General features: G+C 40.5%; 1 protein-coding gene across 2 annotated transcripts in view; it reads left to right on the top strand.

Moving 5' to 3' along the window:
* The window catches only part of LOC149194248 (putative LRR receptor-like serine/threonine-protein kinase At1g06840), a 281,247-nt gene that overhangs the window by 64,948 nt on the left and 190,749 nt on the right, over positions 1–25,550 (top strand). For both annotated transcript variants that reach the window (XM_089405064.1, XM_089405065.1), the window contains 3 exons: positions 747–890; positions 1,094–1,165; positions 1,384–1,455. In XM_089405064.1, coding sequence (XP_089261190.1) covers positions 747–890; positions 1,094–1,165; positions 1,384–1,455 — 288 coding nt within the window. The remainder of the gene's footprint in view (positions 1–746; positions 891–1,093; positions 1,166–1,383; positions 1,456–25,550) is intronic.

Here is a 25,550-nt window from a genome sequence, read left to right as displayed (position 1 = left end):
TTATTTAATCAAATATAATTTGTAAATTAAATTATATTTTCTTTTGATCATATATATGTATATAAGGGTGGTACACATATCAAGTACCATCATTATATTTCGGTGAGATAAGAATTTATTTCGATAATCAATTCATTACCCTAAACTTAGACATTTTCTGGTATTAGCCAGTATGTATACTAGTGCAATACACGCGGTTCATGCACATGTAGCTATCATATAGATGCCCCGTATGTATGCTAATATTTGCATTCTGTTTGTAATTGTAGGTGGATCATTATATCTGCTATCAGATCTTGGTTCCTAGACTCCAAATTTACCTGTTTATTTCACAAACTCCAATTTCACTTATTTCCTTGGCTTTGAAATAACTTCTAAGATTATAAAATCTCCTTCCCCTCATGTCTGTTTTAGTGGGAGACGATAAAAATTCTGAATATGAGGACAGGAAACCCGTCCCCATGAAAATCATAGTATATTGATATGCCACACAAATATTTTTTTTATATAAATGCAAGAATTGCTATATGTAGACTAGCTGTGATGTTAGTGGTTATAAATGGCATTAACGAACAGTAGGAATATTGGATAGACACTTTACCAATTAATGCATGCCGTCTATTTCAAACCAGGTAGTACTGAATTCAGAGAAAAAGTTCAGAAATTGTTGTTTCCTTGCCATGTTTTTCTATCTTTTCCTCTTATGAATACTCTAATGTTTGACTATTCGTTGTGGTATGTTATAGGCTTCTGAATGGAAACAATCTATCAGGTCCATTGCCTGAAGAGCTTGGTAATCTTTCCAATTTGGACCGAATACAAATTGATCAGAACAAAATAGAGGGGCCTGTACCAAAGTCCTTTGCAAAGCTGAATAAAACCAGGCACTTGTGAGTTCTTTGTGATTACAATCAAGATTTTCAGTAAAGTAATATATTATGGCAGGATTATTGGAAATATGAATTTCTTCAACTCACAGAATATCCAGCTTTAAAAGCAAGGTTAACGTGATAGGAATTGAAGTCCATATAATAATCCCGAATCCTTTTAGTTCCAAATTTTGCTAATATGTATTTTGTAAATTTGTATGCAGTCATATGAATAACAATTCACTCAGTGGTCAAATACCAAAAGAGCTTTCCACACTTCAAAGTTTGGTTCACCTGTAAGTTCTGGTCTTCATTTTGAATTATCACAATGAACAACATACAGAGTGTTATTCTGAAAGACTAATATCATGGAATATTGATTCTTTAGAGATACCTTGGTCCTTAAGTGGTCTAAAGTATATTTTCAACTATTTGTATCTGTTTCTGAATGATTACATGCAGCCAATAATGTTGTTACTCTTTTTGTCGAGATTGAAACTTTTCTTTTTGGCAGATTGTTGGATAATAACAACTTGACAGGTGAACTTCCTCCCGAGTTAGCAAATATACCAAAGCTGCTAATATTGTAAGTTTCTTTGCTTCATGCTAGTTCCAGTGGAATCTTTCGTTCTTTTTCTTTAGGTTTCTGACCTTTTCCTAAAAACATTTGATGAAAGATTTTTTACTTCAAAGAGTTTGCATTGCATTGCCACTTTATGAATTTATTAACTAATTTCCCATTTTAATAGTTAAGTAAGTTTCTCTGTCAATCTTCAAGTTACTCTTGGGGCCTTGAATAATAAAAGTGGATAATTAATGCAGATACAACATGCATAATTCACATTTTATATATTTTTAGCTCATAATCAAACACCAAAAACGAAATTTGATGAAGGAATCACATAAAAAGTTTGAACCATCTAGACCTAATATAACCCTGTCACAGATTCCTGCAGTTCAAGGAGCCAACATGAGAAGGATACATCGACCACAATGTTAATATCATTGTATGGAACCCACCCTAACCATGCAATGATGTGTAGGAAAACTTTCTGTTGGGTGCCTGCCTTAAGAACAAGGTAGTTTTGGAGGGAGTATTATGCCAATAGGGTGCGATTATTATGCCATTAATGCTGTACATATTGAAATCTTATTGTGATCAACAAGCAGGTGTGCATAGGCAGTTTGCGGGTCAAAAATATTCTAAATAATGAAGCAAATTGCAATCAACCATATTTCAGTGCCCTTGAGGATTATTTTCAGGTCTTTAGATTCTCTCTCCCCCAGTATGGTTTATCTCTGATACAAGTCGAGGACTCAGGGCAGCTGAGAAGGAAAATAAATGGGCCATTATTCATAGATTGTGCACAAAGTACATAAGTATTCATTTACACCGTGAGGAACGCTAAAACAAATGACTAGGCAAAGATGTGCAAATGAAAACTATAGATTTACTCCATCATCATCACCATAAAACCAATTTAATGCCCAATGAAGCCTAGGATGACAGAACTCAGAGAATAGCTACACCATGTCACTACCCATGATATGATATATCGCTAAATTATATTCACAGGTGTTAAAATATAAATTCAGATACAGGGAATAGCTGAATAAGTGTAAACAGAGCAAACAGTGAGCAATCTTTAACCAGTATAATCACAAGTTCGAAGATGGCAATGAGACTTAGAGCGCTATAGGGAGATCTTTCAACACAAGTCAAAATATAGCAGTGACAGAGTCGTATTATTCTGTAGGTTAACCAGCTGTGAAAGTTTCTGCATGAAAGTGCATTTAGTCACAACATTCAAGAGCAGATTGTAACCATTATGACACTGTCCCTCTGGACAATTATTTCAGATCATTGTTATAGTGCATTACCAGATGTATGCAAACCCAAAGATTAAGTGTGTAAGATATGAAACACTTGCTGAAGGCAACACTAGCATTGCCATCACATATATTGAAACATTCTGAACACCATATTGTGAAAAATACCATATGGGAAAATATCAAAGAATATTGGTAACATTCAACAAGTAATGTAAAGATTGCCTTGAGAAATTGTGCTGAATAAAAACTTAACCAACCACCACAAAATAGAAATGTTGGCAAAGATCAACTACTGCAATTATGCTATGAAATCAACTGTGATTAGGGAGCAGATTATAGTTTCTAGGGCATTTCAAATATCATTTTATTCGAGCAAATAATGCATAAACCGAGCTTTTACCCAAACATTCTTTACCAATTCTAAAATGCAGATTATAGACCTAAAACGATGACAATAACAGGCTGGAGCAAATCAGCACAAGCTATTTACTGCTGTAAACAAGTTCAATATGCAGAGTGACCCTCAGTGGGGATTATTATGAAGCTTATGAAACAAATAAAGTTTGTGTGCCTCTTTACCAAGATCAAAGGGTTACCAGTGTTGGGTGCAACGTTTACCTTAATGTAGTGTAATCTGAAGATGCAAGAGAAACACAAACCTATGCAAATCAACCAAGGTTAAAACCTCACAACAGACCTATTGCAGATGAGATGTTTTCACCACAAGTGAAGTCATTTAGGCATTATTTGCTTCCATTCAATTCAAGGTGATTTAAGGACTCTGTGAATGCCTCAACGCTGTTAAAGAAATTATGAGATCTCACAATTCAAGTTAGTCTTATGATCCTTAAAACCTTACCAGAGATAATATGCAGCTGAAAGTACTTCAAACATAAAAGGTTTCTCTTAAAGTCACAGTATGAAACAATATAGTACAGATGGCTAACCAAAGAACAAAAGAATTTTCCCAGGACTTGCTTGCACCAAAATCTGCAGAGATATCAGTGCTGTAAACTTGAAACAGAACAATTTTCAATGTGATGTTTGCTTAAATAACCAGGTTGTTGTATTAAGGATTGAATCAATTTATTTAGGAGCTGTCCCAGATTGTATATATATCAAATGTTGCGGGAAAATGAAGTCTTCTGATGATACGACATAATCATTAAGCCCTTATCTTCAGCATTATCAAAAAATGTTTATCATTGATATGACCATAAATGCATGCAGATCTGAACCAGTACATTAACAATCCTAGATGCCAGGCTTTAGGACAATAGAGCAGTGGTAAAAAAAAAAAAAATGCAAGTCGACAGTTATTGAGCAGGTTGTTTGCTTTTATGTGGCATCGATTTGGCTATTTCAAGCATATAGATTGCAAAGATAGTGCAATGTTAGCATGAAACCCTTGTGCATGAAATTTAAAGAGAGCGAGATCAAACTTTCAATACATATGTCCAAGAATTTATTGTAGGATTTTAAGCACGAGCACAAGATCTATTTGTGACAAAAAACTACTCTAGCAATTGCAAAACAAAAAGAGAGAAGAGAGAATAATAGATCACCCCTTAGACAAAGAGATTGAAAAGACCAATTCCAATTCCTTGTGTTATATTGCTTGACTTGAGTACAGTCAAATAACACTCTTTTGAGAGAGAAACAATGCATACTAAATTGCTGTTCCCCCCTGATCCGTAAATTGCTGTGGATTTCCACTTGATGTTGAAATTTCTAAGTCTGACACGTTAGAAATCCCTATTGCCTTATCTAGTTCAATTTCTCCTACTTGTTTATTCCATTAACAAGTTATTTATAAATATAAATACTGAAATAAACACAAATGCAAACTTAACTTATATATAGATCAACAACTGAAATAACTGAGACAAACACACAAGGGACACTGTTATTTTTGGACAATCGTCCCCGGAAAAACCCAATGCGGGAAAACCGGTGCAGCAGATATGAGGGTTTTATTATTATGCAGTTTCTGAATACAACTAGGGTGCTAGAAATGGCTCACCCAACAGAGAATGCCCTCAGTAGTAGTACCTCTCCTCGGAGACAGATATTCCGGTTGATCAATCACTGGATGAACGATCCCACAACAACTATGGCAGCTTCCACTGCTCTGCGTCACTCTGCAGGGACTGTGTCACCCTTTCCGGCTCACTAGCACTCAGTCTGCCCCAATGTTGCACGAAGCGGGAGCGAAGCGGAAGCGCGAAGCGGAAGCGCGGAAGCGTCATTTTCCAAAAATCTAGGAAGCGAAGCGTCCGCGGAAGCGTCTGCTATATATATATATATATTTTTATATTTTTTTGCATTTATACTCAAAACTTGGATGTTGACATGGTAAAACTCGGATGTTGACATGGTAAAACTCAGGTCACAGTTATATTACTGTCTGCCATGCCATACATATTGTCTGCTATGTCATACATACTATTTACCATGTCATACATGCCAAGGTTGTCTGTCATGTCATATATATATATATATATTGTCTGCCATGTCTTCTATACGAATCACAATTAATGACATGCCTACTATAAGGGTGTACATATACTCGCATCATTACATAGCAATTGTTATAGCAACTTTAGATCATGTACAGTGCTACAAGATACTCACATACATACTCCAGCATACTTCACATCATATACAGTCATACCTTGGGAGATGGCTTGGATTATATACATACCACTTGCATCACATACATACTATGTTGTACATGCTATACACGATATATACTCTTTGCAATTTGAGCACTCCATATAACATACCTTTGTCACTGGATCATATAAACTGTGTAATGCATGGATCAAGCAATTGTAGCATTTGTCACCTCAGAACAACTCGGATCTTACAACAACATACTCACTGTAACATCTGGCAACTTTGAAGTATACTTTTTAACAACCCTAGTATCTGACTCAGATCATTTTGAAGGATCAGGCACGGATTACAGATATCAGTCTCGGATCTTCTCGGACCACAAGCAAGCAAGGTTCTCCAAATAATTCGAATAAGGGGCATAGACCTTAGAGCCTCTGAACTTTGTTCTTTGGATCTAATCAGTAGTATAGGATTTGAACTTAGATCAGGTTTTAGAAGAGATGGAGAATGAAGGTCATCTTCATTTGTTTACCCTTCAATTTCCTTGGATACCTTGCCATAGAGCTCACAGGTAGTTCATGAATTGCTATAGGAGGTTCACATAGAGAATAGGCTAGTATCATGTCACAGGGCGTTAAAAAAAACCAGGAAGCGCATTAAAATTTTGGAATCGCGCTTCGGAAAAAATGGAATCGCGCTTCCTAGGGCGCTTCCGGAACGCTTCCGTACGGGACGCGATTCCGGCCTAGGATCCGGGGGGGGGGGGGGCGCTTCCTGCAACACTGGTCTGCCCCACAAAAATTGTTCTGGCGCTGCTTCTTGGCCCTGCATTAGCTTTGCTAGCCTCTGCGCAGCTACTGAAGCCTCTGCGTCAGATCTCAAACCCTCTGCGTCACCCACGCTAGCCTCTTCAGCTTTTGCGTAGCTCCTAGCTAACTCTGCGTAGCACCCAACTGCCTCTGCGTCGGCCTCTCTAGGCTCTGCGTTATCTCTTTGGCACTATCTCTGCCTATCTGCTATGTATTCTCGGCCTTGTGCCGAACTACCCCTCGCTGCAACAGATCATTGGTTCGATTCTCTCAGCAAACCCCGCTCTAGAAAATCGAACTGATTGATCAACTTGGTGTCTCTCCAACTGACCCTCAAGCCTCCTCTTATACTTTTCCTGTTGAGCCTTCAACGACCAAGATTAAGTCCCTAATCAACGACTAAGATTAAATTTGGCTTGATCCATGTCGTTTAGAACATTCTCACTCAGTTTTATATTAATACCCATTAACATTTTAATTTTCCTAAGTTTATACTTAGGAACCCCATTAAAAACATTAATTATTTTAATATCTCTCCAATTGGGTGGAATTTCCCCAAACCATTTCTGGGCCTTGGAGACTTATGTCCCTTAGCCTCTCCACCAATTTTCATGGCTAGAGCACATTCGATGCTACCACAAATCAACACTCCCTCTTAGCGAGGAATGTGCTCTAGTAATGCTTCACCAAGGAAACATCACACTGATCCTCCGCACCAATACTTGTGTTGATGCTAGGCCTATTGCCTCACATCATCTGCACTGCTGCTTCCTGTATTGCTGCCTATGAAACTGCACTGCTACAACTGTACGACAACTCCCTCTCAATATCCTGCCCATGCTGCCCCTAGCACTGCCACTGCTAACTGTTGCACTTTAACTCAGTTACTGAGAAGTAGGTAACTCACTTCTCCCAAATACTGACATCCCAGTCAGTCTGGAAGCCACGTGAAACTGAAGCTGCCTCTGTTGCTATACTGTGATCCGTTTGCTGCTACTGTGCTGCTGCATACAACTCTGTGCCTCTTGCATTGTTGCACCCTCCACTACGCTGCCTCAGATTTTTGCACCTAAGCACTGCCTCAGATTTTTGCACCTAAGCACTGCCTTGCTACTCCACTACACTTTGCTCCACCCAACATCTGTTACTCTGCTACTATCATTAAGGGCTCCCGTAGCCAGATATGATCCAAGAGTTTGGGCACCTCAAGGATCCTGCCCCTAGTGTGTAGTCCTCCTGAGTCCTAACTACAACTCGATGTCTCCCCACCTCTTCTCTAGAGGTGCATGAGCACTCATGGCACAATTGTCATCAGTCTTGACCTCTTTCTCCGCCTTAGCTGGAGTTGCCTTGGAGTCGGAAGCCTCTCCCTTGTTTTTCTTCCTTGGACACTAGGATGCATAATGTCCCAGCTCCCCACAATGGAAGCACTTCACCTTGGAGATGTCCTTCTTCTTCCTCTTCCCTTGCTGTCCCGCAGATGCTAGAGCTGCATCCTCCTCCTCGTCTTTCTTGATTCGACTTCCCTTGCCACTACTCCCCACCTTGATCAACCTCCTGATCTCTTCTTAGCGAAGAGCTGCCCACATCTCCTCCCATCCTGGAAGAGTAGCTCTGCCCAAAATTCCTTGGACAAATGTCTCCCACTCCTCGGAGACTGCATTCAGGGCGGTCCTCACCATGAACTCCGGATCCGGTGTAGACCCTATGGAAGTAAGTTGGTCACGAATCTCCTGCAATCTGAGGAGGAACACATCTATCTACTCTCATTTCTGCATCTGATACGACTGCAGTTGATTCTCCAATAGCATCTTCCGCTGCACAGAAGTGCCCTGATACAAGGTCGTCAAAGTATCCCACATTTCCTTTGCTGGGTTCTTTTCAGCAATATGTGGTACGACATGATCTTTGACCTCGTCAAGGATCATGCACTTCGCCCTCGCCATTACATTCTCATATTTCTCATTTTCAGCTGGGTTAACCGGGATAGCCATGGTTCTCAAGGCAAAGTCCTTGATGCGATGTTGATCCAGGACTGCGAGGATCCTAGCCTTCCAGATGACAAAGTTGGAAACCCCGACCAACCTGTCCCGATCCCTTAGTCTGTTCATTGTCATTTCAGCTCCGCTTTTGGACTCCCTCTGAGTTTCGACTTCCTTCCTGGAAATTTCCCTCCAAGTCCTGATTTCCTTGCGTGAAATCCTTCTGCCAAATGTCGAACCGCTCCTCTCCAATTCTCCTTGCAATTGCAACTCAGATTTAGATTTCTTGGCTAGAAATTTGTCAAGGTAGTGGCTACGTCTACCTTGGTTTTGTCCCCTCAGGTATTGCTCTGTACCGACAGAAACAACGCCCCACCAGCTTCTCAATCACAATCTGCCCACAACTCCCAAGCCCCGACAACTGAAGAAACTAACCCTTTCAGGCTCTGCACAATCCCAACAACCACAAAATCTGCTCCTCCTGGCCACAACGTCAATCCTTCCTGGCTAAAAAAGATGATCGGGCACTGCGTAGGTCTGATCTGTCCCTCTCTGCCTTTGCGTTGACCCTCCTCCTAGCTCGAAATGATGATGTAGGCCCTCTGTGTCACTTCTTCTCTGCTGCTTCTGCTCTGGAACAACACTGTCTCTTGGGAAAGCTGCTACTGCTGCAACTTCTTCAGATTATTGTTAGTGCCTTCAGTCCTTCTGTGATCTGTAATGCTCTGATACCATGTTGAAATTTCTAAGTCTGACACGTTAGAAATCCTTACTGCATTATCTAGTTTAATTTCTCCTACTTGTTTATTCCATTAACAAGTTATTTATAAATATAAATACCAAAATAAACACAAATGCAACCTTAAGTCATATAGAGATCAACAACTGAAATAACTGAGACAAACACACAAGGGACATCGTTATTTTTGGACAATCGTCCCCAAAAAACCCCAATGCGGGAAAACCGGTGTAGCAGATATGAGGGTTTTATTATTATGTAGTTTTTGAATACAACTAGGGTGCCAGAAATGGCTCACCCAACAGAGAATTCCCTCGACAGTAGTACCTCTCCTTGGAGACAGATATTCTGGCTGATCAATCATCAGATGAATGATCCCACAACAACTATGGCAACTTCATTGCAGGGACTGCGTCACCCTTCCCGGCTCACTAGCACTCAGTCTACTCGACGAAAATTCTTCCGACGCTGCTTCTTGGCCCTGCGTCAGCTCTCAGACCCTTTGCATCACCCACATTGGCCTCTTCAACCTTTGTGTAGCTCCCAGCTGCCTCTGCATAGCACCCAATTGCCTCTGCGTCAGCCTCTCTAGGCTCTGCGCTGTCTCTTTGGCACTATCTCTACCTCTCTGCTATGTATTCTCAGCCTTGTGCCGAACTGCCCCTTGCTGCAACAGATCACTAGTTCGATTCTCTCAACAAACCCCGCTCCAGAAAATCGAACTGACTAATCAACTTGGTGTCTCTCCAACTGACCCTCAAGCATCCTCTTATACTTTTTTTTTCTGTTGAGTCTTCAATGACCGAGGTTAAGTTTGGCTAAGATTATAGTTGGCTTGATCCATGTCATTTAGAACATTCTCACCCAGTTTTATATTAATACCCATTAATATTTTAATTTTTCTAAGTTTACACTTAGGAACCCCATTAAAAATATTAGTTATTTTAATATCTCTCCAACTGGGTTAAATTTCCCCAAACCATTTCTGGGTTTTCGAGATCTTATGTGGCTTAGCCTCTCCACCAATTTTCATGGCTAGAGCACATTCGATGCTACCACAAATCAACACTTGATAGTTTGTTAGAAGAGATCTATTAAAATATATTTGAAAATCCAAAATCTACAGTATGAGAGTTAATTTCTCCTTAGATTTTGGGATTCACTTATTATTGTGTTATGCTTATACATGCAATAGATAAAATATGGAAAATAGAGAACAATGAAATAAAACTCACAAACGACAATGAACATAAGATATGATTTAGGAAATCCTTATAGGAAAAAACCAAACTAAAAGGTGAGGCTGCTTTGCTCTCTCTTTCTTTGAATGGAAATGAATGCGAGTACAAAGGAGTGAGACATGTTCCTCGTGTGCTACTACAGTGCACAAACCCTCCTCTATTCTCTCTCTCTATCGACCCATAGTTACTCTTTGCATCTATGGAACAAAATGCACTCGAATAGAATGGAACCCATTTTCCTCCTAGTGGCCTGGTTATAACACAACCCAATAGCCTACTAGTGGTTAAGTTAGACTCCTTCAACTCTTAACTAGAGTTATAGTATGGATCCTTCTAGAGTTTTCTTAGTCATGATCACATGGCTAGCCCCTTTTCCATAAATAATTGGGACTAATGTGACATCCTCTTGAATCATCATGGTCAAAATAGGAAGGTCAACTTTCAGGGGGCATAACTTTTACATACAAATTCAGATTGTGGCAATTCTAGTACTATTGGAAAAGTGCATGTGCATGGAATAGTGCTAGCGGGTGCAACACTTAAGTGGAAAGGTTTTACTTAAAAAACGCTGTTTAATTCCTCCAACTTCTTGAAGATTCTGACCCCAATTATCCAATTGTGACTTGCTGGTAAAAATGGCTTTGTGAGCTGATTCTGTTAGAAAATTTGAAAGGCAAAAGGATTTTCATATCTTGATAGTTGCTTGTGATGATCTTTAAGTTCTTATTAGCTTCTCTTATCTTCTTATCATCAAGTAGTTACCAAAACATGAAGATCAACAAAGACACAGATATAGGCTCTCATCCAGGACTAAAACCCCTCTTCTAGGGGAAAACCCAAAAACTTCGCCTCTTATTTTAGAACCAAATTAAATGAGATAACCAAGACCTTTGACCAGACCAAAAGACCTTCCTCACTTCACCAAATCAGCGTCCGAAGATGATTAGCAAAACACCAAAAGTTAACTCAAGTCAAACTGCTTCAAACTTAGGTTTTGACCCTCCTGTAACCGAAACGTCGACCCTACTACAGATTTGCAACTTCGGCCCTCTTGCAGCAACCCATAAACTCACACGTGTGGCAGAAAAAAAAGATTTTCGTCTTCTTCTTGCTTGACAAGTGTCTCCTTTGCTAGAGTTTTTCTTCTTCTAGTTATTTCACACTCCTTTTCTTCTCCTGAAATTGCAGATTGAATTTGCTTGATTGGATCTCCAAATAGGTCAAATTGCACTTCTATTTATAGTCCTTCTAGGCGGTTGAATTCCTTCAATGAGGCTGACTTGGTGATAGAGGCATAAATGACACTTTTGACTCAAAAATAAATTTCTTTCTTGATATACAAAGCCCAAAAAGGGTCTAGATCATAATGACAAGGACGAGGACTCATGATATAAACCCTAGAAGCACTCAATGGGTGCTTTGATCTATAAATAAAATAAATGAAGCATGAAACCTATGCTAATAAATAATTTTTTTTATAATAAATTTCTTTTTCTTTCTTTTGACAAATACATTACATCATGACACAAATACAATTATGAAGAGTGATACTAGTTACATTTCTCAACAGATTCGTCCACTTTTTTCACTCTGAAAGCATCAAGAGGAGAAATAATATAATGATCCGATCTAGATCATACCTCCTCATTTTGGGAGGCTTTTCGTCCCCAAAAGCCTCTAGTAAATGAAGTGAGAAAATTTTTCCTCTACCTTCTCCATGGAGTACCATTTAGCCTTGCTTGGAAGCTGCCCCTTCAATCCAATTTGCCAAAGTTCATACTGCCCTTGTTTTGTAGTTCTGGATCTTTTCTACAAAAATATATCTTCTGTTAACTCTTCTTGAGCATCTAGTGCTAAATCTTCTATAGAAGGTAGTACTTGCTCCTCTTCCTAAACCATCATGGAAGGCTCATAGAGTTTCATATTCTCCACATTCACTATTGAGTAAAAGTGCACATATAGGGGTAGACTAAGTCTATAGGCATTATCTCTCACTTTTTCCAGTATCTCAAAGGGACCATATCACAGAGCCTTGATTTTCTTACCAGGGCCCTACAGCCTCTCCTTGTTCAATTGTAATGATACTCTGTCTCCCACCTTAAATGACTTCTATGTTCTATGTTGATCATGCCTGAAATTGTATTTTTCCCGGGACTTCTATAGCGTCTCTTGTACTTGTATATGGATCTGCCTGATATTGTCAACAATTTTTTTTGCCCTTAAGGTATTCCCTGTGAGATCCTCCCTCATCCCTCCTTGCTACCCATATGCAATATCTAAAGGTGAAGGTGAAAAATATCCAAAACAAGTTTCAAATGGGCACTTACTCGAAGTGTGGGCTACTGCGTACTCTTGTTGAAGAGTTTTGTATATATATCAGATTTTCATCCCAAATTTTTGGATGTTTCTGATTGTAACCCTTGAAACGTTGCACCAAAGTCCCGTTGACTTTTTTGTTGCCCATTTGTTTGTGGATGGAATGTTGTAAACATCCTCAACTTCATGTCCATCTTCTCCCACAATGTAGTCCAAAATGTACTTGTTTGAAACAATGCTCTGTGGTTTCCCAAAGTGCACCCAAACCTATCCAAAGAGCAAGTTTATTGCTTCTTTCCTGTTGATGGTTCTTTTACTGGGCATTAAAACACACAACTTGCTAGACCTGTCAACTACCATGAACAAGTAGTCATGTCCCTTCTTGGTTGTTTGTAAACCTCCCACAGAGTCCATGGAAATGCTTTCCCAAGGACAAGTGAGTATAGGAAAGGGATGCTATAGACCTTGTTTCCTGTTACTAGGCTTGCTAGTGCATTAAAGCGCGCATCCTCTTATGAACCTAGCTACGCCTTCTTACATCTTGAGGCAATACACATATCTTTGCAAATTGATCACTATCTTCCCTACACCAAAATACCCTACAACCTTGGAGGTGTGAGCCTCCCTCATTAGCTACAGTCAATCACCTTTAGAAACACATAACTTATCTAACTTGTAGAGTAATCCATTTTGGAGATGGTAGTCAATTGTGTTATCACCATTGTATGAATGACTTTGGCTTTGCAACTGCTGAAACACCTCCTTGAAATCCTCATCCTCTATATGCCTCTTTATCCATCATGGATGAAAGACTCCATGTTCATAAGAGTTCGCAAATATGTGATCTTTGATGTGTGTGGCCTTGAAAGCATGTTAGCCAAATTGTTTGTGTTGCCCTTCTTATACGTGATCACTAAATCAATCTGCTATAGAAAACCCATTGACTTGTGAAAATTTCATTGAAATGCAGCAACTAGAATTAATTCTCCTAACTGATTATTCTGTTTATTGATTTTCTGATTAATAACGAATTAACCACATTGCAGTTTCTTTACAAAATAATATAAACATTGCGGAAAATAAAATGCTAGAAATTGAGAAATGCTAGCACACACAAGAAATTATGTCATCGTTATTGTTGGACAAATGTCCCCGGAAAAACCCAATGTGGGAAAACTGGTGCAACAGTGAGGGTTTTTAATTATTATGCAGCAACAAATTTTTTGAGTACAATAAAAATGTCGCCAAATTGGTGGTTCTATCTAAGAGAAATACTGGAAAAAATATACTGAGGGATTTTACCCTCTCTCCGAACAATCCCAAAACTTGACTGCCTCTGAAAAGCAAGTCGTCCACCTGCTCTGTGCATGCCCTGCATCACCCCTGTGCATAATGCCAAACGCTTAGCCCAGAACTCTTGCAAATCAAGCCATCCTGTCTATTGCTGACTGAGAAAGTCTCTCCGACACTATGGGAAATCTTCTCAGTCTCTTGAATTGAAAATGACCTTCCCTTCAACCCAATTGAACTACTTTGCTGAAGCAACTGCGCAGTCCCTGCGCTGCTTCTTGGAGAATAATTTTGACCTCTTCTTTCTTGTGAAAATTTGGAGACCCAAATTCCCTATTGCTGCAAACTGATATTACTTCTCCTACTTGTTAATTCATGCAAGTTATTTACTGTGTTACATTGTAAATATCGAAGTAAATACAACTGCAACCTTCACTAATTAAATTATATGTGGAAGCATGTACTGAGCAAGAAAGAAATAACACACACAAGTGACACCATTGTTTTTGGACAAATGTCCCGAGAAAAGCCCAATGTGGGAAAATCGATGCAGCAACTGAGGGTTTGTATTATTATGTAGTAGCTTCTGAATACAATCTGTGGATGCTTTACTGGCTATCCAATATAGAGAATTTGACTGGCAGAGAAATTAGTGAGAAATACCTCACATTTTCATTGGAGATCCAGGGTCTAGATGGCAAACCCGACACTGCCTCTGCATCAGCCTACGCATCTCAGCATCACAACTACTAGGCTCTGCGTCACCCTTCTTGCTGGTCGATTTGCCTCTAGAACTTCGTCTCTCTGTCCTTTCAATCACACACCCCGACTTTTGGCTCTAGAACTTGACTCTCCAACAAATTTTGAATCTCCTCTTAGGCTCTGCTCTACCTGAGCATGGCTCTACACTGCTTAGCGTGGCTCTCTGCTACCTCTTCTGGATCTCTCTCTGCCTCCCCTGCGATGTATCCCAGATCAGGAAACTCTCCGACTGGAAAACTATCTCTGCCCCTCACTACAAGAAATCTCCTCAATGACCTCTCCCGCAACTACTGCGCTGCTCTCTTGAGAAAATCGATCTTTGATCTCTCACTCAATGTGTTTTTCAAATGCCCATAAAGTCTCTTCTTATAATCTTCTAGTTGAGTAACTAACGACCCAGATTAGATTCTAATCAATGGCTCAGATCATTTTGACTTGATCCTCGTCTTCTTCTAGAAGTTTCACCCGCAGTTTAATTAATACCCTTTAATTATTTTAATTTCCTAAGTTTAGACTTAGGCATCCATTAAAAATAATTAATTATTTTAATAAATCTGTCTTCGGGTGGAATTTCCCAAAACAATTCTTGGGTATTCTGGAATACATGTGTCCTAGCCTTCTTGCAAATTTTGAGGCTTAGAGCACATCTGATGCTACCAGAAATCAATATTTCTGACTCTTTGGAACTGGAAACTCGTCTGTACTATTGCTATGCTCCCCCTCTGCCACCTGCTACTCAATCTACTTGCTCGATTTCTCCTGCTGAATCACTTGGACTAGAAAATCAAACTGCCCAAAACACTGAGTATCTGCATTGGTTTGTTCCCCATCTGCCCATCGATCTCTTCTTATAATCTCCAGTTGAAACTTCAATGACCATGATTAAAACTTATGGATGGTTGAGATCATCTCTAAGTTGATCTGTGTGAGTTTCTAGAGAATTCTCACATTTCTCAATTAATTACTATTAATTAACCATTTTTCCTAAGTTAGACATAGGATATTTTTAATTATGGTCAATTAATTTAATTAAGCCATCTCTAGGTGAAATTTTCAAAAACGATTTCTGGGTTTTGGAGAACTACTGTATTTATATTTTAGCCTCTCCACAAAGCCTTGAGATTAGAACACCATTTGATGCTACAAAAACAAACACTCCCTCTTAGCGAGGAAGGTGTTCTCTCCAACTAGTGCTGCACAACTGTGACAACAAATTGTCTCTGCATCACCCTCCAATCATGCTGCTGATGTTTGACAACTTTAGTTGCTTGCTACTTGTTGACAAGGCTAATGTTCGCTATGCCAACAAGGGGAACTAACCTGATCGCAAGCCCTAATCAGACCTACTTTCGTTTGGAATGGCTAGCTCCAACGGGGTTTAAGGGACCCTGTGAACTGTTTGAACATGTCAAAAGATTGCTTTCGGGAGGAAGACTTCAATTAAATCAACAAAATAAAACAACTAACCTCCATGTGTTAAATCCTATCTATACTACTTCTAACTACTCTAATCTAGTCCTAGTGATCCTAATCTATCCTGCAAGAGTATAATACAGAGGTTTAAACATCATATATATGTTCAACAGGAGCGTGATAAAGAAGGTTAAACATCATACATAGATTCAAGTCCAAATGAATCAATCACTGAATTCACAGTTGGACAAGACTGTATTAAAGCTAAATTGCAATCCAATCACTCATATAGGAATCCATATTCTTCTATGGAATTAAAAATTGCAACTGATGTTTAACTTAGTTTCAAATCAGAGACCATTCACAAGTTAACCATGAAAATAAATCACATTCAATTTAACAAGACTCTTAGTGAACTGTAAGTCATCAATATGCATAAATACAAATCACATTTACATTCATGCCAGTAACAACACTTTGATCCAAAACAATACAATGAGTCTGAAACTAAAGGCTCCTTCTACCACCAAAACAGTCCTCCTTATTCACAATAAAGCAAAACTGTTCTTCTCGAAAATCAAAAGCCCTTTCTCCTCTTTGGAGGTAATACTTATGCAAATGCCCCATGACTCTAGGTCTACCCTACCTCTTCATCTTCCCACTGTTTCAGATATGCAAATCGAGTACACAGAGGTAGGATCGTCAGCATGACCGCTGGCATGTAGAAAGCATAACGGCCGGATTGATTCCTTTCCTGAGGAAGAGAACAGATGTTGGTGAAAAGGGTGACTATCTGTTGCCTTCCCATAATGAAGACCGGGACAACTCTGCTTATAGAATGTACAGGCAACGCATGGGGTTCTGACTTGGAACGCTTGCGGCCAGACCCTTAAACGCAACGCTTCTGCATACATGGCCCTTCGAATCCCCTCTTGCATCCTTTGCTTCTCACCTGCAAGGATAGCTATCATTAGCTTGATGATTGTGCACAATAGAACAAAAATGTTCAATCAAACGTGAACGCTGCCTTCATTCATTTTATAAAACTACGGAACTAGTGTGAAAAGGATTTATGCCTGATACATAGTCAACATACAATTTCCCGCTCAACCCATAGGCTTGGCACAATTTTCGAGGGCTTCCTTTCATCGCAATCGGGTATCGACCCCCTCTCAGGTCACAGGACCCATGCCTTCCACCGCCCCGATGCGCAATTGCACTATCGAGACTCCATAGGCCCACCCTTTACACTGAAAACCCGATCCCTTTGTAATTTCGGAAAATTTGGAAAACATATGAAAACACAGGAAATCCCGCCCCAATCGCTCAAGCCGGACCTCAAAAGTTATATGATGGAGTCTATAAATATTGTCGGGTTCGGCCTATCGCATATCACAATATGCACAAGCCTGGGGCTCCGCCGATTGCGATATGCGATAGGGCTTCGGACCCGAAAATATATATATCGTATTTGATAACTCGGCGGGTTCGCCATATCGCTGCGCGTAATATGTATAAGGCTCGGGCTTCGTCGATACGCGATATGCGATTGGGGGTCGGGCTTGACAATGTATACAATGCAGTTCATAGTGCTGGCGGGTCTGGAGGCCAGGGGCGCGCCATATATATAAACCTTGGACTTAGGCTGATTGCGATACGCGACGGGCTTTCGGACCCGACATCTATATATATATATTGTGGTTTATAATGCCATCGGGTCCGGCCCTTATGGCATATGTTATGCGCCTAGATTGAGTGCGATAAGTGAAAGAGGGACGGTTTATGTATTTCGCGAAGGGTTTCCTTTCTAAAGGGATTATAACGGGACAATGATGCGATGAGGGGTTTTCGCTATAAGGCATTGTAATGGGAATAATAATGCGATGAGGGTTTTGAGGGGTTAAACAAATCCCGATAAACATAGGAATGAAGGGCTTAAGCGAGGGATTTGTTAAAGGGCTTCACCCATTTGTGAATGGAAGATTTGCCTCTCCATAGAGTTAAAATCACTAAGATGAAACAAATTATTCGGAGAGATGAAAGACCGGATTTATAGGGGACCCACTGAAAATTTGCTATCAGAGCATGTTTTAATGGGGTGATAGTTGTGGCCACGACAAATGGCGAATCGCTGGGCGAACTAGTTATCTCTGTTTCCAAATAACCTTCAGATCAATAAAACATTAGGATGTTAAGATAAACTTGAAATGCAAACTATATAGATGGACAAGCATGGGTTCCACTTAAACATTAACTGTTTCAGGAGGGATAGAGACAAATAGCTTCTACTTACTGATACGATTTTGACAGGCATTCTCCAATGGCAGTATTATGGGGTTTATTGACCTTCCTTTACTTGTTTCCCACTTTCAAAATCCCTTTGGGGCCGTCACTGATCTGTCCATACTTGTTTAGGTGTGTACCTCAGCTCTTTATTGCTCATCAAGCTCGATGTAGACATGTTTTTCTTGCACTTTATATGAGAATTTCGGTGCTATATTTTCATTGATTGAATGAGGCGCAATCATGGATCATGCCATATTTTTAAACCGCTTAAGCAAGGTTGGGCTTGCTGTGTCAACCAGTATTCTGAGCCTAGCGACAGTCCTTACTCTAACCGGCTTCCCAAATAACCTGTCCTTCCAGATTGGCACAAGGACTTGACATTTCATTTCTTTTTAGATAAGTCCTTCCAGTTTTAGGCACAAGGACTAGAGCACAATTAGATTTGCCATAGGGTATGAGACAGTGAGCTTAACCCATGAAAGGATGTTTACTTGTGAGTAACAGGTATTGGACCATTTAGTGTGGTGGATGGGACCAATGGAGAATGACTGTAAACCTTACAAGCAAGTATAGGCTAGGTCTGAGTGGGATTTATTTAAATGTAGCGTTCCTCCATGCCAGTCCAGCTGTAGTTACACATTTTTTGTTTTATAAAGATGCCCCTACATGCTCCAGATATCCAAGTTATCAACAGATCTCACACAGTTCCCAACAGATGCCAATGAGGGGTTTCGGTTTGCATTCCATTGCTGATTCTCAAGTGCTCATGGGTTGATAGAAAGTTTGCTTGATTTGCAAGGAAATGATGGATTCGGGAACAACAGAATCATCAGCAAGTTAATGAGGAAGGGAAAGGCCGAGAGTGGTGAATGAGGGAAAATTTGAAAGGTAGAACGAGACTAGAGGACCACCATTAGCTGGCTGAAAAGGAATGTAATTCAAAACAGCAGGAAAATAGACTTTGTAGAAAACAAAAAGAAAGGACAGGAATACAACTACACTAACAGCAAAATGAAATGAACTCTAACCTACTCAAGAGGTAACCACCATGTGGTGGCTACTGGAAATATCTCTTGAGATGCGGGCCATTAACAACGAGTTTTTCAGTTTCTCCTTGTAAGGTTTTCAATCTATAAATTCCATAACCAATTTTTTCCACAACTTGGAATGGGCTCAGCGACGAGTGTTGTAATTTTGTGTGCTTACCTGTTTGCTGACTCATGAGAGATGAAAAGTAAATAAATTTCTCAATGAAAGATATCACCTCGTCTTCACTTCCATTTATAAGTTTGTCATGCTCCTTTTTGTTAATGGCTGCGTTTTTGAGTGTTCTTTCGCAATGCAGGAACTCAAGGATTTGATTATCACCTTCGAACACCTACCAATTTGAGATGTTATCAGTTACGGATGATTTGAAAATCAATTCAACATAAAATTTATTCTTGTTTAATCTAAGATTAGGCAAAAGTTTCGCAGCCATAGCAGCCATTATATCGGCATCGTGGTTGTACTTTCGAGGTATGTATGTAACATTGAAAGAATCGAAATTGCCAATTAAACTCCATACCTCATGTTGGTACCTCACCAGGTGTGGCGAACTGCAGTGTATCTTTTTCTTTACCTGGTTCACCATTATCTGTGGGTCATCAAAAACTCTGAGATTTTTTACATTCCTTTCAATGGCTCTTCTTAGGCCTTTCAGCAAGCCTTCATGTTCTGTTGTGTTACTGGTGCGCGTGCATTCCAACCAGCTGGCCATCAGGCATTGGTTCCCTAGTGGGCCAATGAAAATGCTCCTAGCGCCTGCACTTTCAAGACAGTTAGAGTCATCAAAGTGGAGTGTCCCGAAAATAAACTCTAATGTTACGCTAAAAGAACTACTTCCTATGAAATTAGTCCTATCATCTACTATAATACAAGGTAATTCATCAGTTGGATTATGGGGGTGTTTAATTCTTTCTTCCAACTGTGTGTTTGTCAAAGCCTCCTTGATTGTTTCTGCATGGCACTCCCCGAAACAGGTTTCTGTGGCATAAATATCGGAACTGTAATTCCCAAGGATAGAGTTATAGAACATTACAGGTTCATTGGGGTTGTTTGGTTTTGTTACCACGTACTTCATGTATCTTTCCCGATCCACTCTCAACATATCACTTTTTCCCCTTTGAGGCAACAAAAGATGGGACCAATCAGTTGAGAAATATCCATTTAGATTTGATGACCAGTCCCTACTAAGCAGCATCCCATAAGCCTCAGGTATATCCACTACCACTATATCAATGACTTGAGTGTATTGAGGTTTGGCAGCCATCCGAATCAACACATCTTTCAGCTCCCCAATAACTCTCACATTCGTTTTGTCCAACTGCATAATTCAAGTTTCAGTTTTATCGGGTATTGCCTGAAGTCTCTTAGCAACAACGTAAGGCATAACAATGGATGAGGCGCCAGAGTCTACCAAGCAATTATGCACATTCATGTTGAAGATTTCGAATGTGATAAGGAAGGGTGGAGTCATAGATTTTGATTTCCTCCCTATCATGGCTGCATTGACATCTTGGGGCTTTCGATTCATTTTAGATAATGTGGCCTCCATAGCTGATGGTATTTGGGCTACGCTAGTCGTACTAACAAGTTTGGACATTGGCTTCTTGGTTTGGGTGCTTGAGGTGGTGGGGGTTTTGCAGTTCCGCTCATTCATAGCTTTCAGCAGCAAATCTCTTTGCTGCGTTAATTTTAACAAGTCAAAATATGTGATATTAGCCCTAGACTTCTTGAGATCATCCACAATATTGTAATCAATGTTATAAACAGGATATGGCAGAGTAAACATACCTATTTTGCCATTCTTAGATGGGAGTTTACCGTCTTGAGTAGCCTTTGTTGCAGTGGGAGATGCATTTTCTTTCTCTGGGTGACTTGCAATAGGGGCATTCTTGGATTGACCGCCAGGTCTACTATTCTCGACAGGAACTCTGGGAGCGGATGCTTTTACAGGGCAAACATCTTGCTTTGTTCGATCTAAGGGCTTTGTCGCATCTGGGAGCGACCCTTTACTTCACGTGTGGATTTCATTAGTGTTGATTTCTGCAATGTTATCTCCTTCGTCGTCATTCTCATCACTATGGAAATCCCATAGCACATTAATCTGGGTTTCCTCATCTGAGGGTTCTTCTACTTGGTATTCCTCCTTGTCTCCTTGTTTTGGTTCAAGCTCTAGTATAGGTTCTTCTTTGTTAAGGAGCGATCCAATAAGAGCCAACTCTTTTGTGTTTAAAGCCCCTTCATTAGGTGGAGTAGGCAATGCAAACTGGCCATGACCACCTTCTATTTTCTTACGATAGAAAGGCTTGAAGGGATTTTTGTTGTTATAGTCTCCTCCATTACCACTAGTACTCCACGATTCCTTTTCATATCAATGACTGTGTTCGTTAATTTCTTAATGATCCGATGCAACCCTTCCACATCCATGGTGTCCTTTTCTTTAGTTTCAGCCCCTTTGTTATCATTTCCATTATTCTTCTTGGATGTCTAAGAGGCTTTCTTTTCTCCAGTTGTAGGGTGGCATGCTGTAAGACTGAGCATTTCATTCTCGACCTTTACTGCTTCATTGATAGCACCTTGTAAGGTTTTCACATTACTCCTTTTAACCCACATCGCTTTAGGGACAGGGAGAGCAGAGACATAGAACTCCATGAGCACTTCCTCAGTAGGTCTAGCGGTGGTTGGGATTCTGTTGAACAAGGTGTTGAACCGGATGTTAAAATCCTTACCCTTCTCCTTGGTTTCCATTTTCAGACAGGATAATTCTAAAACTAAGGCTGCAGGGGTTTTGTCATCACCAAACTTGTCTAAAAAGGCTTGCTGAAAAGCATCCCAAGAGGTGATTGACCCTATTCTCAAGCTGAAATACCATGTGGAGGCTGCACCAGTCAAAGTAAAAGAGAATAGGCAGCACACCACATCTTCATCGGCGACCCCCAACCTGTGCAAGGCTAGGAAGAAAGAGTGAATATGGTTATCAACGATATCTCCCCGCTCAAGGTCAAAATTGGGTAACACTCTTTCTGTGTTTTTGGATAAGGGATGTTGCTGCCCAAGTACCGCTATAGCGTCCTATGCAAGCCAGGGAGGGAGTGCTCCTGGAGGAGGTGGAGGTTGATTCCCACTCGGAGGAGGAGGTGGAGGTTGATTCCCACTTGGAGGAGGAACGTTGGCCATATTATGGACAGGGAAGTTTTGGTTGGAGACTTCTCCGTTAGGATTCTCAAAATCAAGCGAGGAGTTTCCTTTAGAAGGGGAATCCTCAGGAATTTCTTCCCAAGGGATGTCGATACTTTGCAAGGATTCTAGCACAATATCTTCGAGAGAAGTGGCTGCAAATGTATCTTTGCTCAGGGTAAAAATCCTTGGCTTTCTCTTAGTTTTCGGAGGTAAAGAGTGAAAGATGGGAAGCTGAGAGAGGGAATGAGCATAAGCCTGAGTAAGTGCTTTGACTGGTTGTTCCTGAGTGACAGGATACTCCCACAGTCTCTCTTCCTTGGGTGACCCAGAAACAGGACTTAGAGGGGTCTCTGTTTCTTCAAAATGAGGCTCTTTCAAATGTGTGGCAGGATCTCTCTGACCTTTACGATCCATACATTAATCCTTTTGAATCCATGCGTGGCACTTATAGATGGAGTCTTGAAAAGCTGGAAAGGGCGGTTCAGGCCCTCCTTTTAGCGCCAATTTTGTTGACAAGGCTAATGTTCGCTATGCCAACAAGGGGAACTAACCCGATCGCAAGCCCCAATTAGACCTGCTTTTGTTTGGAATGGCTAGCTCCGACAGGTTTTAAGGGACCCCATGAACTATTTGAACATGTCGAAAGATTGCTTCTGGGAGGAAGACTTCAATTAAATCAACAAAATAAAACAACTAACCTCTATGTGCTAAATCCTATCTATACTACTTCTAAGTTCTAACTACTCTAATCTAGTCTTAGCTATCCTAATCTACCCTGCAAGAGCATAATACAGAGGTTTAAACATCATATATATGTTTAGCAGGAGTGTGATAAAGAAGGTTAAACATCATGCATAGATTTAAGTCCAAATGAATCAATCACTGAATTCACAGCTGGACAAGACTGTATTAAAGCTAAATTGCAATCTAATCACTCATATAGGAATCCGCATTCTTCTATGGAGTTAAAACTTGCAACTGATGTTTAACTTAGTTTCAAATCAGAGACCATTCACAAGTTAACCATGAAACTGAATCACATTCAATTTAACAAGACTAATAGTGAACTGTAAGTCATCAACATGCATAACTACAAATCACATTTACATTCATGCCAGTAACAACACTCTGATCTAAAACAATACAATGAGTGTGAAACTAAAGGCTCCTTCTTCCCGCAAAATAGTCCTCCTTATTCACAATAAAGCAAAACTGTTCTTCTCGAAATTAAAAGCCCTTTCTCCTCTTTGGAGGTAATACTTATGCAAACGCCCCATGACTCTAGGTCTACCCTGCCTCTTCATCTTCCCACTGTTTCAGATATGCAAATCGAGTACACAGAGGTAGGATCGTCAGCATGACCGCTGGCATGTAGAAAGCATAACGGTCAGATTGATTCCTTTCCCGAGGAAGAGAACAGATGTTGGTGAAAAGGGTGACTATCTGTTGCCTTCCCATAATGAAGACCGGGACAGCTCTGCTTACAAAATGTACAGGCAACGCGTGGGGTTCCGACCCGGAACGCTTGCGGCCAGACCCTTAAACACAACACTTCTGCATACATGGCCCTTCGAATCCCCTCCTGCGTCCTTTGCTTCTCACCTGCAAGGATAGCTATCATTAGCTTGATGATTGTGCACAATAGAACAAAAATGTTCAATCAAACGTGAACGCTGCCTTCATTCATTTTATAAAACTACGGAACCAATGTGAAAAGGATTTATGCCTGATACACAGTCAACATACAATTTCCCGCTCAACCCATAGGCTTGGCACAGTTTTCGAGGGCTTCCTTTCATCGCAATCGGGTATCGCCCCCCTCTCAAGTCACAAGACCCATGCCTTCCACCGCCCCGATGCGCAATTGCACTATCGGGACTCCACAGGCCCGCCCTTTACATTGAAAATCCGATCCCTTTGTAATTTCAGAAAAATTGGAAAACATGAAAACACAGGAAATCCCGCCCCGATCGCTCAAGCCGGACCTCAAAAGTTATATGATGGAGTCTATAAATATTGCCGGGTCCGTCCTATCACATATCGCAATATGCAGAAGCCTGGGGCTTCACTGATCGCGATATGTGATAGGGCTTCGGACTCGAAAATATATATAACATATTTGATAACTCGGGGGGTCTGCCATATCGCTGCGTGTAATATGTATAAGGCCCAGGCTTCGCCGATACGCGATATGCGATTGGGGGCCGGACCCGACAATGTATACAATGCAGTTCATAGTGTCGACGGGTCCAGAGGCCAGGGGCGCACCATATATATAAACCTTGGACTTAGGCCGATTGCGATATGTGATGGGCTTTCAGACTCGACATATATATATATATATATATATATATATATTGTGGTTTATAATGCCGTCGGGTCTGGCCCTTATGGCATGTGTTATGTGCCCAGATTGAGTGCGATAAGCGAAAGAGGGACGGTTTATGTATTTCGCGAAGGGTTTCCTTTGTAAACGGATTATAATGGGACAATGATGCGATGAGGGGTTTTCGCTATAAGGCATTGTAATGGGAATAACAATGCGATGAGGGTTTTGAGGGGTTAAACAAATCTCAATAAACATAGGAATGAAGGGCTTAAGCGAGGGATTTGTTAAAGGGCTTCACCCATTTGTGAATGGAAGATTTGGCTCTCCACAGAGTTAAAATCACTGGGATGAAACAGATCATTTGGAGAGATGAAAGACCGGATTTATAGGGGACCCATTGAAAATTTGCTATCAGAGCATGTTTTAATGGGGTGATAGTTGTGGCCACAACACTACTATCCACCAATTTCTATGATAACTCTAATTCATCTGCTATTGGCTATAGATAAACCATTCTGCATCTGTGTCGCTGCTGACACTGCACTGTACATCCTGTACTGCTACCAACTTTGCATCTACATTGCAACTCAAGTCCCTCTCAATTGTTGTTGCTGCTACTGAAACTACTGCAACTAAGAAGCATCCAAAATACTGAATCAACTGTCTCTGTGCTGCAACTGTTTCCTGAGTCTGTCGCTGCTACTAGCCTCGGCACTGTCCACTGAGAAATTTGCGTTGGTGTTCACTTTGCCATTGAGCCTCCTGCTCTGCTATCATCACTGCTCTGCGCTCCTTAGCATCTCACTGCCACTAGTCTGCAACTGTCACTCTAGAATTT

The sequence above is a fragment of the Pinus tabuliformis genome, chromosome 2_2 (assembly GCF_031772625.1).
Source record: "Pinus tabuliformis cultivar Carrire ecotype Pingquan chromosome 2_2, CPIR1, whole genome shotgun sequence".
Taxonomy (NCBI): Eukaryota; Viridiplantae; Streptophyta; class Pinopsida; order Pinales; family Pinaceae; genus Pinus; species Pinus tabuliformis.
This window is presented reverse-complemented; position numbering and strand designations above follow the sequence as displayed.